The sequence below is a fragment of the Macrobrachium rosenbergii genome, chromosome 55 (genome assembly GCF_040412425.1).
Source record: "Macrobrachium rosenbergii isolate ZJJX-2024 chromosome 55, ASM4041242v1, whole genome shotgun sequence".
Classification (NCBI taxonomy): Eukaryota; Metazoa; Arthropoda; class Malacostraca; order Decapoda; family Palaemonidae; genus Macrobrachium; species Macrobrachium rosenbergii.
In genome coordinates, this window is record NC_089795.1 from 26,573,848 (window position 1) to 26,589,834 (window position 15,987).

A 15,987-nucleotide genomic window follows, 5' to 3' on the forward strand; every position below is an offset into this window, starting at 1 on the left:
ATAGCTATCACCATTCTCATCAAACCTTCACTTTCATTAAAGAAAATCGTATATCTCTTAATAATACACAACAAAAAAAGGCGCCATAACTTTGTAACCTATTCCGATTCCAGACAAAACCTGACAGACAAGTGACTGATGTGTTACAGCCGACGAAATGGCAACCCGGATGCAAGATGTGTTCGTCAACTAGCTTGATGAGACTCCCCTACTCCAAGACAGTTATTATAACCGATATTTATTCTGTGCGGTAGAAAAGCGAGAGAGAAAAACAAGTCGAAGGTTTTCATTATTTTGTTTGTAATCCTCGAAGTTAACAAGGCTGAAAAATGCTGGATAACGGTGATATGCAACTGAACGGCCAGATATTAATTCTGGGCAGGGCTTCGGAACTTACCCCGATCCTAGAGAGAAAAGATATGGCATTTCTCAATGTTATTCTGTGGAAACCATTACTGTTAATAACCCAAATGCCTATAAAATAATAAAATATGCTCCATTTCTCATCCATATACCATTAGCATGATATGGATAACGTTAGACCTAAATTTATATATGACCAATTTTAATTGTATCATCTTGCTCGACAAAACTTACCATCATTTTTTGAACCTGAAACCGAAAACCGAAAAGTGATGATTCTCCAAAAGTAGAAAAAGGGTTCCAAAAGACTGGAATCGAAGCACTGGAATCCAGAACTCAATTCCGTGAAAACCCAACAGAAAAATTATCGGATCCAAACGCGGTAAATCCTCGCGATCATAAAAAGACACAGGCAGACACCAAGGGGAAGCGAGAGAGAGAGAGAGAGAGAGAGAGAGAGAGAGAGAGAGAGAGAGAGAGAGAGAGAGAGAGAGGTTATACATATAAACACATAAAAGACGATACTGGAGAAATGAATATATTAGATGGAAGGGAATTTAGACGAAGATTGAAAGGAAAACTCTATGATATGATGGTGAGAAACTAAGCTGGGATGTGTGTGTGTGTGTGTGTGTGTGTGTGTGTGTGTGTGTGTGTGAGAGAGAGAGAGAGAGAGAGAGAGAGAGAGAGAGAGAGAGAGAGAGCAGGCAGTATGACGGGTTATATAGAATGGCGTGTTGCATGACACCTCATCAGTCGTAGCTGCACCCTAAGCCATGATTGCGTCCACCTGCTCGATAAAACTACCCACCACATTACCCGCGTGCGCACACACACACATACATACATACATACACACACATACAAACACACACTCCGTGAAAAGCCCTGACCACTACCTTACTTGCCCTTAATAAAACTTCTTTCTTTACCAACCAAAAAACATCATTCGTTTCTCCTATCCCCCGTGTAGTGGGGGTAGTGCCTCGTCAGTGCACCTCATGTGGTGCACTGTAGGCATTACTTAAGATTCTTTGCAGCGTCCCTTCGGTCCCCTACCTGCAACCCCTTTCATTCCTTCTCTTTTAACTGTACCTACTTCATGTTCTTTCCTCTATCTGTTCCTCATTGGACGGGTAGGTATCGTTCTAAGCTAGCACTATGCTGGTCCCGCGTTCGATTCTCCGACCGGCCAATGAAGAATCAGAGGAATTTATTTCTGGTGACAGAAATTCATTTCTTGTCATAATGTGGTTCGGATTCCACAATAAGCTGTAGGTCCCGTTGCATGGTAACCAACTGGTTCTTAGCCACGTAAAATAAATCTAATCCTTCGGGCCAGCCTTAGGAGAGCTGTTAATCAGCTCAGTGGTCTGGTTAAACTAAGGTATACTTCCTTTCCTCCATCTTACTTTATTTTTTCGTAGTGCAACTGCAATGTTTTACCCCGTTACACCTTTCAAACCTTTTTACCGTCAATTTCCGTTTCAGCGCTGAATGACCTCATAGGTCCAAGCGCTGGGCATGTATCCTAAATTTTATACGCTATTATGTTACTACTATCAGACCTTGCAGACCTATGGGTCGGTCTGCTAAGCATAAGGGCTAAAAACGTTTCCAACTTAATTTTCTCACTAAAACTGTTACCGAAAGAGACGAGTAAGCATTTTTCCCGTCAGTTTCTACTGTACACGTTGCACAAGTTAGTACTGTCCGTGCTGAGAAACAGAAAAAGGTGATAACATACTCTTCTCCACTAGTAACAAATGAAGTATAAATGCGACAGAGACTCTCATCTCATCTCATCTCATCTCTCTCTCTCTCTCTCTCTCTCTCATAATTAGTATAAATGAGACGAAGGATCTCTCTCAGTCCCAAAAAAAACTACCAAGTTACAAAAAAAAAACTACCACGTTAACATCCTCTAATATATAAGAAATGGTCGTACAACTCACTGATACTAAGTAAATACACTCAACACAAGAAAAAATCATCTTCCCGTACGCAATCTTAACAAGAAAAAAATCAACTTACAAAACGGAATCTTGATAAATCCACTGTGTGAAATCATTAGAAAAAAAGCAACGTACTTTATTTAATCTTCATAAAAAACAGTAAATACAACAAAAAGGAATCTTGATAAATCCATTTCGCGAAATCATCAGGGAAAAAAAAACGTACTTTACGCAATCTTTATAAACAACAATAACTACAATCTTGACAAAAAGATCATTGTATTCAATCAACATTGAAATATGAACGCACTGTGCGCAATCTTGATAAAACATACATGTTACCGCAACCTTGAGCGGCCCAAAACAGCAGTTGAAATACTCAAGAGAAAAATATTTAAACCACGCCTATCAACAACATTTTCTCAGTTATTAAGTACCGAAAAAAACTCGCGTAACATGTTGTAGAATGGAGTTCACGCCTTGGGCACCTGCCACCCCCCGCCCCCAACACGTTCCCATGCAAGGGACAATGTTCCCATAATTTAATAAAAGGTCCTACCATTATCTCATTCATCCATTTTCTGCCACTAGCCTATTATCAATTAATGGCTCTCTCTCTCTCTCTCTCTCTCTCAGCATACCCTACGGAGAAATCTTCATCCTCGTGCAAATACGCTTATCATTTATTAATATCTTCATCCTTCACATCTAATTCTCACTTTGTCCTCATGCAAATATATTTATCTTTTATTAATATCTTCATCTTTCACATTTAATTTTCCCTATCTCAATTCATATATACGTCGTATAACCCCAGAAAGTGTTTCCTCTTCCGGGTTCAATTCTCACAGTGGATTACAGAATATATGCAAAAATGAACTAGGTTAAGTTCTTGGCAGAAGCAATTCTATTAAGTCGTTTCAACGATCCCAGTTCAGTTAGCAATTTAACTCGTACATTGTATCCAAATCGATACCTAGACATAACATTGTTTTCGGTAACCTACAGTATGCATCAAATGACCTTATACAAACAAGAAAAGGCCTCGTCGGGGCAATCCTTCAGAATAAATCTTTCCTCACTCTCGTAACGCTTAACCTGATCTTCCGTTCTCTCTCTCTCTCTCTCTCTCTCTCTCTCTCTCTCTCTCTCACCAGAAGAAATGGTATGCGAGATGTATCAACCAGTTAAGTGTCAATGAGGATACTAATCAAAGCGGTGCACATTGGCAATGCCGAGTGGGAGTGCCACGGCACTCGACATAACTATAGTGCCAAGTGCCATTATCAACGCTATTAAATGTGACAGATAAGATCACCTTTCCTCTTTCATTCATGCGGCGTACTTGGTTATAAAAAAACAATTTACATTTTCTCAGCTGGGTGTTGACAAGATGGAATCTTCAATGGATTTCGAAAGGCATGTGAATCTATGGGAATAACACATGTATAGGCTAAGTATATTATCTTACCTCTCTCTCTCTCTACATAGCATATATACATACATATATATATATATATATATATATATATATATATATATATATATATATATATATATATATATATATATATATATATATATATACACCGTATAGGCTATATGTATCACATATTTAGTAACCTACGGAATAGTGTTCATTAACTCACTGTGTAAAGATACGCAAGCTTGTGCGTAAATTTATGGGCTCATTTTAGTTTATGTAAATGAATACGTACAAACGTAGGCTACTCATCTTATATACCAGGTAACATACAAAATACATACACACACAATATACATATATAAATGTGTGTGTGTGTGGATCAAATACAATACATAAACCTTGACATCATAAAAATTCCTTGGTCGCCTTCTTTCCATAAATATGTTTCATTATCTCACTCTTAGTAACCCACCAACCCTAAACCATACTTATCGGGACACGCTATGGAATACCAGGGTCGTTCGCAGACCCGATGCTGATAAAAGGGAACTTTATTAAGTGGTCAGTATTTTCTTGGACAACTACAGAATTTCTACGATCTCTCTCTCTCTCTCTCTCTCTCTCTCTCTCTCAGGAGAGTTTAAGGAGATTTTTCTTTCTTTCAAATAAGGGACAATGTTCACAACCGAGTCAAACCTTGCTCTTGACAAAAGGTTATGGCGGCAAGTCACGAGACCAAGCTCTGAAAACATTAAAAATCGACGTGAAAAGCTTAATTAAAAACAGAGTCAATACATGGGAAGTTACTGGGGATTAAGAACACATCAACTGCAGCCATGGATCGATATTACAAACATTGGCCACCAGTCCGCGTGACAGGAAGGCATTTCGTAATCCCACACTTTCGACAAAAAGAAAAAAAAAAGCAAAAAAGGGGATACGCAGCCTTGAAATTTATATGTATTGTTGACATTAACTTAAACTTGAGTGAAACGGTTTTATTAGTACGTTCCTACTCCGCAATGCATTAGCGGAAGGAAAAAAAAAAAAAAACTTAGCAGGTTCGTGACAAGTACACATCTGCGTTTGACTGGGATGGGCGTATCGGAAATATGTTTTACCATATCAAAAGTGCTGCTACGTTGAAAAACAAAGCACGTAAAATTACAAAAGCCCACAAATCCAACAATAGGAAATGAAAAACTAAAGAAAACAGAGACCACAGAACAAAATAAATGACACCATACTGTACATCCCACAGCGATCGCAGAAAAAACTTTCTCTCCCAATTCTACCAAGAGAGGAAAAGGAAGTGTTTGAGTCATAGCGAAACTAGTCAAGCGTTTAAGGCATGCTGTACCAGGCGAAGGGAGAAAAAAAAAAAAAAAAAGAGGGAATGGAAGTGAAAGCACGGAGTGTGGTAATACGCATATGAAAGCACAAACGAACCAACTCATGGCCGCGTTTGAGCAGAGGCATCAAAATATTCACAAGTCAGTGCACATAGGCTACTATACATAAATCGAAGGGGCCCTCAGACTCTCTGGTGATATGACGCTCATTGTACCACCGAACAAAACCAGTAGAGGAAACGGCACGGGCGTTTCTTACACTGCATTATGTACATAATTGTTGGTCGACTGTTGTAGGTCAGAGCCAAGTCGGGGAAGCGGTGTGACGTGAGTAATCAGTGCTTCGTCAAAACGTTGTTATGCTCATTGAAACCGGAAGGAGGTACAGTAAAACCATTCGTAAGATATTCTCCTCCTTTTCTGCATCTTGAAATAATGACTGTGCAAAATCTAATCATGAATGTAATAATAACAACAATCTCTCTCTTCATAAAGGAATATAAATACAATATAATTTCTCTCTCTCTCTCTCATAAAGAAATAATACTTATACTCTCTCTCTCTCTCAACTGCTATCGCCTTGAAACCAGTAACGGTCCGTCAATTTTCCCTCTCAAGAAATAAAGGCGTTTCCCTTACATAATCTTTAATGCGGAAACTCCTGGATTTAATAGTGAGCTTGCCATTGGGAAAGTCAATACCTTCGGCAATGATAATAACAATACAAGTCATGGAAAGCCATCAAACAACAGGTACATTTACCTTATTGTCAATATTAGGCCTATTTGGAGTAAGCAAATAATAGTGTTTTAACTGAACAGTCAATGTTCAGCCAAATACGCTCAATCCTGAGCGAAAAAAGTGTAAATAACAGCGTCAACAAGAGCTAATGTAAACAAAACAACCAACTTCACAGTGCTCCTTTCGAAAAGCTAAGTGAGAAAGAGAGAGTGAGAGTGAGAGAGAGTGCTATGTTCGATAGGTCTCCTAACGTTCGTGAACTCAAGAACCACTAGTTTTCTCCCATGCTATACTACTTGCACTAAAGGGAGAAAAGACAGACGGGAAGGAAGCCATTCATGGATATCCGCTTCCGGACCTGGTGAATACATATTCATCCTGTTCAATCTCTTTCGTCTATATACATATATACATACATATATAATACACACACATATATATATATATATATATTATATTTGAATACATAATATACATTCATAAACATATATATATTATACATATATATATTATATTTGAATATATAATATACATTCATAAACATGTAGGCTAAGTGCATATACTGTGTGTAAATATAGGCTAGGCCTATATATATATATATATATATATATATATATATATATATATATATATATATATATATATATATAGGCTATATACATATATGTAAATATAGGCTAGGTATATATATATATATATATATATATATATATATATATATATATATATATATATATATATATATATATATATATAGGCTATATATATATATATATATATATATATATATATATATATATATGTGTGTGTGTGTGTGTGTGTGTGTGTGTGTATGTGTGTGCATATGAATCACGAAAATATAGTAATGATAATATATATATATATATATATATATACATATATATACCTATATATTATCTGCATCCAGCCGGAAGGTTCAAAAGAAATTACCTACTTGAACTAAGCGCTTTCGTGCATTTGTACATCTACAAACCCAAGGCCCCATTTATAAATTAGGTAAAATACGGAAAAATGCAAGAACAAAGAAACACGAGACTTGGGTACTTCTCTTTATTAATACTAAATGCAAAGTGCGAATTCTTTTGGCTTATGTACGAAAAACAAATACGAAACTCATAAAGGCAGATCCTGCTCAGAAGAAAAAACACAACAGGTTACACGCTTCAAAGTGCCTTCAAAGTTCCAACGATCAACAATTACGAATGTAACGTCCAATTTCCATGTAGCTATTAAACTTCTCGAAAACTGGTATCGAATGAAAAGTTTATCAGAATTACGTACAATTTTACAAATCATGCATAGTGAGCAAACTGAACTAGCCTAGTAGCAGAAATCGCTACCAAAATCTTGGATAAGAAATTCAAATGCAACAAAACCCGAGTTTTTGTCCCTCAACTAAAATGCAAATCAGCTGTTGAGGACCAAATAAGGGATAAAACACAAAACGTTTCAGAATAAAAGAGCATTTCCTCAGGACAATCAGGCAGCTAAAAATGATTAGAAATTTTTTTTAATGGACCGATTTCTTTTTGAATAATCGAAGAAGTCAGAGTGGATATGTTTACCCAAGTCAGAGTGATATGTTTCTCCAAAGAGAATTCGCAATTATGAATAACACCTTGAATTATAGTCTAAAGAGTTCCAAACAATTTTAAAAAAACGCTGTCAATGGGGGGGGGGGGATTCAAATGTCCTACTGCTAACAACATCGACATCTTTTTGTTGGGGTTTAGCTCCATCCCATAATAGTCACCATTCACTTATTTGACTTAGGCTAACAAATTTAGCAAACTTAGGTCTATAAGCTACTCAAATCCATGCAAACAGAGTTGCATCACCTGCATAAAGTTTGTTTCCATGGTCCAACCATATAGGCTATCGTGATTAGCCTAATAGGATGGGCCGTGAATGACACCCTGTTGAATATCACTGATTACATTTCTGTGGCCACAATAATGCCCACCAACAACTAGGAATCTATTGGTTGACAAAAAGAAATATCTCCGGCTTTCATCCAGTCAAAGTTTTAAAAACACGGGCTTCGTGATTAACAGGGTCAAAAGTACCAATAAAGTCAAGAAAAAACACACATTATATATATATATATATATATATATATATATATATATATATATATATATATTATGATTTATTGCGCTTGTAGAATATATAGCACTAATTATCTCCACCATTTCATCAACTAAATAGCCATATATTACCAAGAATATATAATCAAACTCAGCGGGTACCCATTAATTATTTTATGTGTAACAGTGATATATTACAAACAATAAATATCACCAGTAGACTCGCCGTCGTCTAGCTTTCTCACCACAGCCTTCAATATCCAGATATTCAGTTGTGATAAGTATGAAGGTGCCCTGGTCCGAGATTCGGAACGAATCTTCCCGGGAAAGTGTGCTCTTATCACCGTAAATGTCTATGAAATGTGCATACCCTAATAGTATACATGATAAAAATGTATGGAATAACTTACTGCGGTTAATGAATGCCATTTAATGTATTTCAATTTTAAGGGAGAAAAACTTTGTCTAAAAGTACAAGAAAAAAAGATTGTATCATTATCTGAGTCTAATACAAATATACATTTCATCACTGTTACTTGGTGAAGCAAAGATCAGCTGCCAAAATGTAAACTTCCATACGCTTTTGACGAAGGTAATCTGTTGCTACGGTAATCAATAATGTTATAAAAACAATGAAACACGGTAACAACAATTCTGACAATAATTCTATTAATGATATTGCAAAATCCCCTAAAGACTTACTGCTAATGACATGATACTAACAATGGCATCGTAAACTGAGATCAAGTTGGGATTGCCTCAAAAAACAAACAAAACAAAAAAACACAAAGGATATCCTTCGCGAATAATGATGTCAAGAATGAATCATATTATACTGATCATCCTCACATTACTACTGCAGAAGGGTGCGCCGGAGGAAATGAAGACGCCGAGCAAAGCCCGACGGCCTCCAGGGACCATAGCAACGTCTGACGTCGGAAGAAAGACGGTCACCCATCCAAACACTGACTTCACTGATCAAAGTAGTGGAAAACAAAATGCGCGTTTCTTTCTTCTTTAATATACCTAATTTAAAGAACTCATTATCCTAAAGCTAAGAAATGGTCCGTATCTCCTCAACACTGAAACCAAATGCCGAAATAAACTGAGTCAAATGCGCTATAAACAACACAAATGTAATGATTCTCTCTCTCTCTCTCTCTCTCTCAAATCGAGGTTTTGTCCTGAGATAGCTTCAGTATCAAATCTTACGGGCTAAATTGCAGTTATCCAAGACTCCGTAGTCTAATGGAGAGAGAGAGAGAGAGAGAGAGAGAGAGAGAGAGAGAGAGAGAGCTAACATGAAGCTTCCTGTTGTGGTCTAAAAAAAAAAAAAAAGGCTACAGTGAATAACTACTGATTCCCAGAAGTACAGCCACGGCAGGATGGCGTGGGAGTGCGAATGATTCAAAACAGCAACATATCAATCCTAAACAAACTCACATTGATGTAAATCACTTTCATTTCCGAGGACTTAAAAGGGAAATGAACAATTTCCCAATGTATTTTCCCCTATAAATCCCATTTGCTCAAGTGACGCAAGCTGAAATATGTGGAAGCTCATGTATTCTGCTGGGAAAGATTTGATCATATGAAAAATAGTCTGGAAATCGCCCACCCTCAGATGAGAACTACTGTCAAAATGGAAGAACCATGTCAAAACCTTAAATAGTATACCCTTACACACCCAAGGTGTGTGTGGAAAGTGGGGGTGGGGGTGTAAGCTGTTTTTAAGTAGATAAGTACGTAATTTATACGTGAAACAGGGTCTTGTAGCCTAGGCCAAAAGGCCCCAATCATTCCTCAAAAACTTTCAAAATGATTTCTCGAATTCAATAAAACATCTCAGCTACAGATTCTCCCAAGACATTGTTGCCAAATGAATAATTCAGTACCCCGAACTTCTTTTATACGTAAAACAGCCACAGACCGGATTAAATTTAAATTTTAAAGGCAATAACATAAAAATCCTAAGATGCTGTTAGCCTATTCTGCTGGAGCATGAAATCGAGCTGTTAAGACCCAAGCATCTATACAAACAAACACACACATGTACATACAAACATATAAATGTGCAAAAACACACACGCACACATACAGGCCTAAATACATATAATCTGTATTAGTAAACCTAAACGTACTGGATACGGATTTTAACTGGAAGAGAAACCTCAGAATGACATGTACTCCTTATTTCATCATTTACAAAACTCGGGAGACGATCTTCTTGGCTAGCTTACAGACAATAAGAGCTTCTTATCAAAACCTCGATGTGAAGATCTGTCATCCTTATCAACAGAACCTCTGTGCACCCTTGAAAAGCAGTGTGGCATTAACAAGTTGACTTCTACACGACCGAAGAAGGAAAACGGTCGGAGTTGGGGGAATAAGGTGACTGGAGAGGATGGAAGGGCTTTCGTTTACATCAGAGACCTCGGCATGTTGCCATGACAACTATAGATGAACACTTGCTCAACTCTGCTTCGTATGACATTTGCCACAGTAACCGTCAAGACGCTAGTCGCATGACAAATGGCTGGAAACTGCACAGCGCGTGAGATGAGGATGCTCTGCGGTCTACTCTAGGCTAACGCCGGAGATTTGAATGCAATGCTATCCCCAACATCAGCATCCCTTATCAACTACCAACAACGCGAGTTTCAATCTTCGACTTACCTTGGCCATTTGCAGGCGCATACAGCATCAACAGCGGCAGTAATAACGACCATGTTTTCCACCACAAAAAGAAAATGAAGCACTTCATGTTTGGAGCACCGAAACCCCTTGTCAACCTCGCACCTTCCATGAGGTTGTCGGGGGAGGAATTCATCACAACTTCTCGCACGGCACGCACGAGTCTGGAATTTCGCTATAGGCTCATGTTCTGTGGTTTCCACTGTACCTCCTTTATATCTCTCCGAGGAAGGAGGACATACCCAGGCCTAACCACCCAGAAGGAAACTGTTCAGCCCCTGAATCACCTCTACATTCAGTCTCTGCATACCATCACCGCACAATGTCCTACCTGAACACAACTCTCGCCATTTAAAAGGTGCACTTTTTTCTCGTTTAAATACACTTCATCGAAGATTCTCAAACTCTTAACTACCAAACAGGATCGTATACAAGTACCACTGTCATAAAAACATATCTCTCACATCCTCAATATGGCCAGTTAAGAGAGTCACTTAAAAACCTAATGTCCTTCGGTCTTTTAACGTCAACAGCTAAGGGAACACTGAATACCGAGTACGAGCGAGAATGTGTGGGTGAATCACATACTAGTCAAGTTCGCTGGTAACCCCAAGCAGTTCAAGATATCGTACCGCACTACATAAGTTGTTGTACGCCACCCTTCCATTGCATTTACTCGTAAACAAATTGTTTTCATTTTTTTTTTATTTCTATATTGTAGTAAGGAACAGGTTGTAATTTCGTAGACGCACAGAGATGAGAGGAGGAATGGGACTTATTTGATTGTCTATTATTTAAAAGACTGAAAACTTTCCTGAATCATCGGTAATGCAATTGGTGCTAAATAGATTTGATAACGGTTCCCTTACAGAAAATATCTACAAAATTAACTTCATAACCGCTGAAGAACCTTTTCTTTGCAGCTGAAAAATTGATTTTCCAGTTTACTTTCTTTTTTTCTTTCGCATATACTTGGTGGTTAAACAGATTTGTAGCGTGCTGTAGGTTTCTTGCCTGAACACACTCGGCGAAAACGCCATTTGGGGACCACAAATTTGTTGGCCATACACACTCCTACGGACAAATTTTCGATGAACCAAACTGCGTGCTCCATATTAATTGTCAAATCCACACTATTATAGCGCTCAGAAAATAAAAGCCTTTACTTTTTTCTGGAAAGACTCGATAATTTCACTCTTAATATCAAGTAGGAGCTTATGGTACCATCTAAGGATGGCACATTTGAAGCTTCTTAAACCAAAATTTAAAGTGATCTGAGCTTTGATAGGCTACCAATAAAGAAGTGATCCTGTTCCGAGGTGTGACACTCTGTTAATCTTACCACCGTATTTAGCATATTTTGCAGCTTCTTAGACTGTATCTTGCGCAGGTTATGTTTGTAGTCCATCCTATTTATGACAATTAATCACAATGTCTCAATTGAAAGCTCCTCTAGGTATTTGTTAACAAAGTCATTATTTCTTATCAATTCTGACTTGAACACCGAAAGACAGTCTAGCAGCACACTTAAGTCGCCTATTTTATCAGTAATCTAGACTGGATTACTGAAAATATTCACCAGAGTATCACCAATGGTCTAAGCTTAGTTTTCCCCACCAACATATATTCCATAAATTCAGTTTTATTCTCATTAAGTTTTAATTGCTTAAAGCTAGTGTTTATTCCTTAACGTTCTGAAGGACCTTATTCAGTTTCTCATTTGCATCGTCCATGCCGTTAATGGAGAAACAAAACTGGGCGTTATCCATAGTGGGTGTATTTACATAATAATGATAATAACCATGTGAGAATGCACTGTTGTTAAAACGGATAGATTGGTGATAAACCTCCAGTTAAAATATGACCCAGCTTATGTGCCAGGGAATGTGAAAAAAGACCGAGGCCACAAGTGTTGCAACTGCTTGATATTCCAACGGCAAAAGCGATGCTAGACCAAAAACACACTTAGCCTAAGGAATGAGCCAACCAGTGACTCTTGTTACGTAAACATCTCATACACTTATTAACATTTGTTTATACGGTGAGACACCTCTCTGAATTTCGTATAAGCAAACACGACCATTAATTTCAGTTCGGACATGTCGGTGACTATGAGTTCGGCGTCGACGTGATCTTCCGTCTGTGCAAGATTGGGTGGGAGTGATCACCGTAACGTCGCCTGGAAACAGAAAAAGGGAATAACACAAGGGCCGCCTTCCAGAGGTGGCAAGACTATTTATTTAAATCCAAAAGAAAATGGAAGCATCCCGAAGTGAATTAGTCGTGAAATCGCCTGTGACGGATTTTTCAAAGATTCGACTTTATATTTCGTTCTAGCTGCCTCTCGTTTCAACAGAGCAACGATCAAAATGTTATTTGTAGGAAAGAGAGTATTTTAATTATTGAGCAATTTGCTGAACAGGCAGTTCAAAATTCAGATGCCCCAGTCGATGTTGCATTACACTGTTTTTTTTTCCGTGTGTACACAGAACTTTAAATCTCGAAGAAAAATGAAATTTCCCAGACTTTTTATCGCTTTCTCTTGTAAACATGGAGCTTACAGATAACACACTAATTAAGATATATCTGATTATTATTAGAATATAAATCTGATCATACTTTGAAAAACGTTGGTAGCAGAGACAACGTACAAATAATTAGACTACAGGGTAAAAATTATTTAGGTTCAAAACCTTTACAAGCAAGAAATTTCCCTATCATTAAAAAAAGCAGCACGAATGAAACCATGAAAATAAAAGAGAACTGTAACTAAAAAAAGAGTTCTAATTAGTCATTCTCCCAGAAACTAAAGTGAAATAACGATAAAGAGTTGGCTCAAGAATCCTTTCATATATTCCCAACTTGGCTGCTGTGATCACTCCACGATTTGTCCCCACAAGTCTTTTGCACATACCCTGATACTCCCCTTGCTTTGGGTATTCTTCTAGCATCCCACCACCTTACATTATTCCCAAGTACATCAAAGGATCCAACGCTTATATTCCTCCTTCGTCCATATTTACATTCATTGCTCCATCTCACTGGTTTCCATTTACCTAGATGCCGTTTCTATTACTTAAATTGCTCAACTTCCTTCTTTTGCAAATACTTTTAGACTCGTTCATTAGTTTCTGCAGTTCCTTTTCAACATCACCAGTTAGTACTGTTTCACTTGCAAGCATCAACCCCACATTCCATATATATCTAACAGCTTTGGGCAAAAAAAAAAAAAAAAAAAACTTCGTTCTCTAGCTTCTCGCGTCACTCCATCCGTAAAGATATTAAGCAGTCATGGAGACATATTATACACTTATCTCACGACTACTTTCATACCATACCAATTATCCTCCATCTGACCTTTTTTCAACAGACACTTTGGTTTGAACAAAGATTTTTAATTACTCTCCACGACTTATCTTTTATCCTATACATCTTAAGCACTCTCCACATTCATAGCTATAATACATTTTTTTACATTTTTTACTGGTTTCTGTATGCCACATACAGAATTTTCCTCTGTATTTTCACCTCTCAGATAAGTCTCTTGACTCTACACACACTTTCTTGTTTAAACCCAAGCTGGTCTCCCCCAGTCAATCTTTCTTTCTTGGCTTAGTTTCTCAGTCATAATTCTACTGCCCGCTTTCCTTGGTACTATAAGTAATTTTACCCCCATACCATGCCTACATTTATGCAATGGAACAATGTTTTCTCTCACCCCTTCCTTCAGAAACTTTCCTTTATTCACACATTACTACACATCAGCATATCTCCAGAAAGCTCACTTCACTGGCACACAACATCATTCTCTTCAGAGAACTTCCCTCCATTCGCAAATTTTCATTCACAAATCCAATTTGTTCGTTCACTTTCCCCATACATTTACCTTCTCGTAGGACAGTTTCATATTCTTTCTGAAGTTCTTGCTTACTTTTCCTCGCTATTTTTATTACTTACTTATTTTTTCTCCTTCACTTCTTGACGATCATATTCTTCCTCGTGTATACCTTCACCAAACCTTTCATTTTCTCATTTCACCATTTATTTCGATTTACTCTTACCACCTTCTATATCCACAAAGCACTCCCCAGTAATCCAATCATAGAATTTTACGTAGTTCTCATCGGTAATAACCCGGTATGTATCCACCTACACGTCACATCCCGGATGCTAGTACTAAACATGGCGGAAGCTCAGTGGGGATCAAAGTATTATATACACCCACTTCTATATATTTCTATAAATTAATAAACGATATCTTTGATCCCCGATGGGCTACTACTAAGCACGGGGTCCCATTGAGCTTCCGCCATGTTTAGTACTAGTGCCTCGGAGGTGACGCGTAGACATACCTGGTTAATACCGTTCTCATCTACTTCCATACTCATGTCCATAACCCTAGTCCAGGTTTCATTCATTTTCTCCCTATACGATCTCACTTCCTTCTTATCAAACTCAGTTGTCTTAACTACACGTTCAACCACATTTTCGCCCATAATCTCTTCAGTTAAAAGTTAAATCTGTCTCAACTTTTCTACCAACCAAATAATGATAGATGTGTCTAGACTCTGCCTTTTCTCAACATAACAGTCATCAACTATTAAACTGTAACTTCCCAAACTCCTTTCCCTCACCATGTCTTTCTCCTGAATATACAAAAGGTCATTCTTCTTTGGAAACCAAGTATTTGCGATAATAAAGCCTCCTATCCAAACACATCTCCACGAAACTTTTTCATTTCCCACTTACTTCAAGAATCACATACATACCAAAAAGCCATATGTTTCGTTGCCACTTACCTTTGCATTTAGGCCACCTAACACAACTATCCTTTCCTATTATCCAAACCCAGACAGGCACAGATTCACTTTCCAAAAAAACATTCTTGTTTACTCTCATCCTTTTCCTTTCCTGAACACATGTACTCACTATTGCATTTATTCCTTCTGTCACACTAAATGTTTCCCATACATCCCTCGAACTAATACGTTTGTAATTTCTCACTAATCCACAAAAGCTTTCTGACGCTACAAGCATTACCCTTTCTTAGTTCTACACCCTTCATCTAACGAAGGCAAAAAGATTCTTTGATTCTCCCATTCCTAAAAACATTGGCTTTTTACTTCTATCTCAACAAGTGCACATACACACACACACACACACATTATACATATATATATATTATATACACACATATATATATATATATATGTATATATATATATATATATATATATATATATATATATATATATATATATATATATATATATATATTGTATATATGCTCTGATACCAAGTGTAGACGAACTTTCTACCATAGTTCAACGCCCAATGAAATATACAAT

General features: G+C 37.4%; 1 protein-coding gene across 14 annotated transcripts in view; it reads right to left on the bottom strand.

Moving 5' to 3' along the window:
* sdk (sidekick cell adhesion molecule) overlaps positions 1–11,216 on the bottom strand; it is a 213,856-nt gene extending 202,640 nt beyond the window's left edge. For all 14 annotated transcript variants that reach the window (XM_067099562.1, XM_067099560.1, XM_067099556.1 and 11 more), the window contains exon 1: positions 10,622–11,216. In XM_067099562.1, the coding sequence (XP_066955663.1) occupies positions 10,622–10,775 (154 nt within the window). In that variant the 5' untranslated portion in view covers positions 10,776–11,216. The remainder of the gene's footprint in view (positions 1–10,621) is intronic.
* Positions 11,217–15,987: the final 4,771 nt, after the last annotated feature.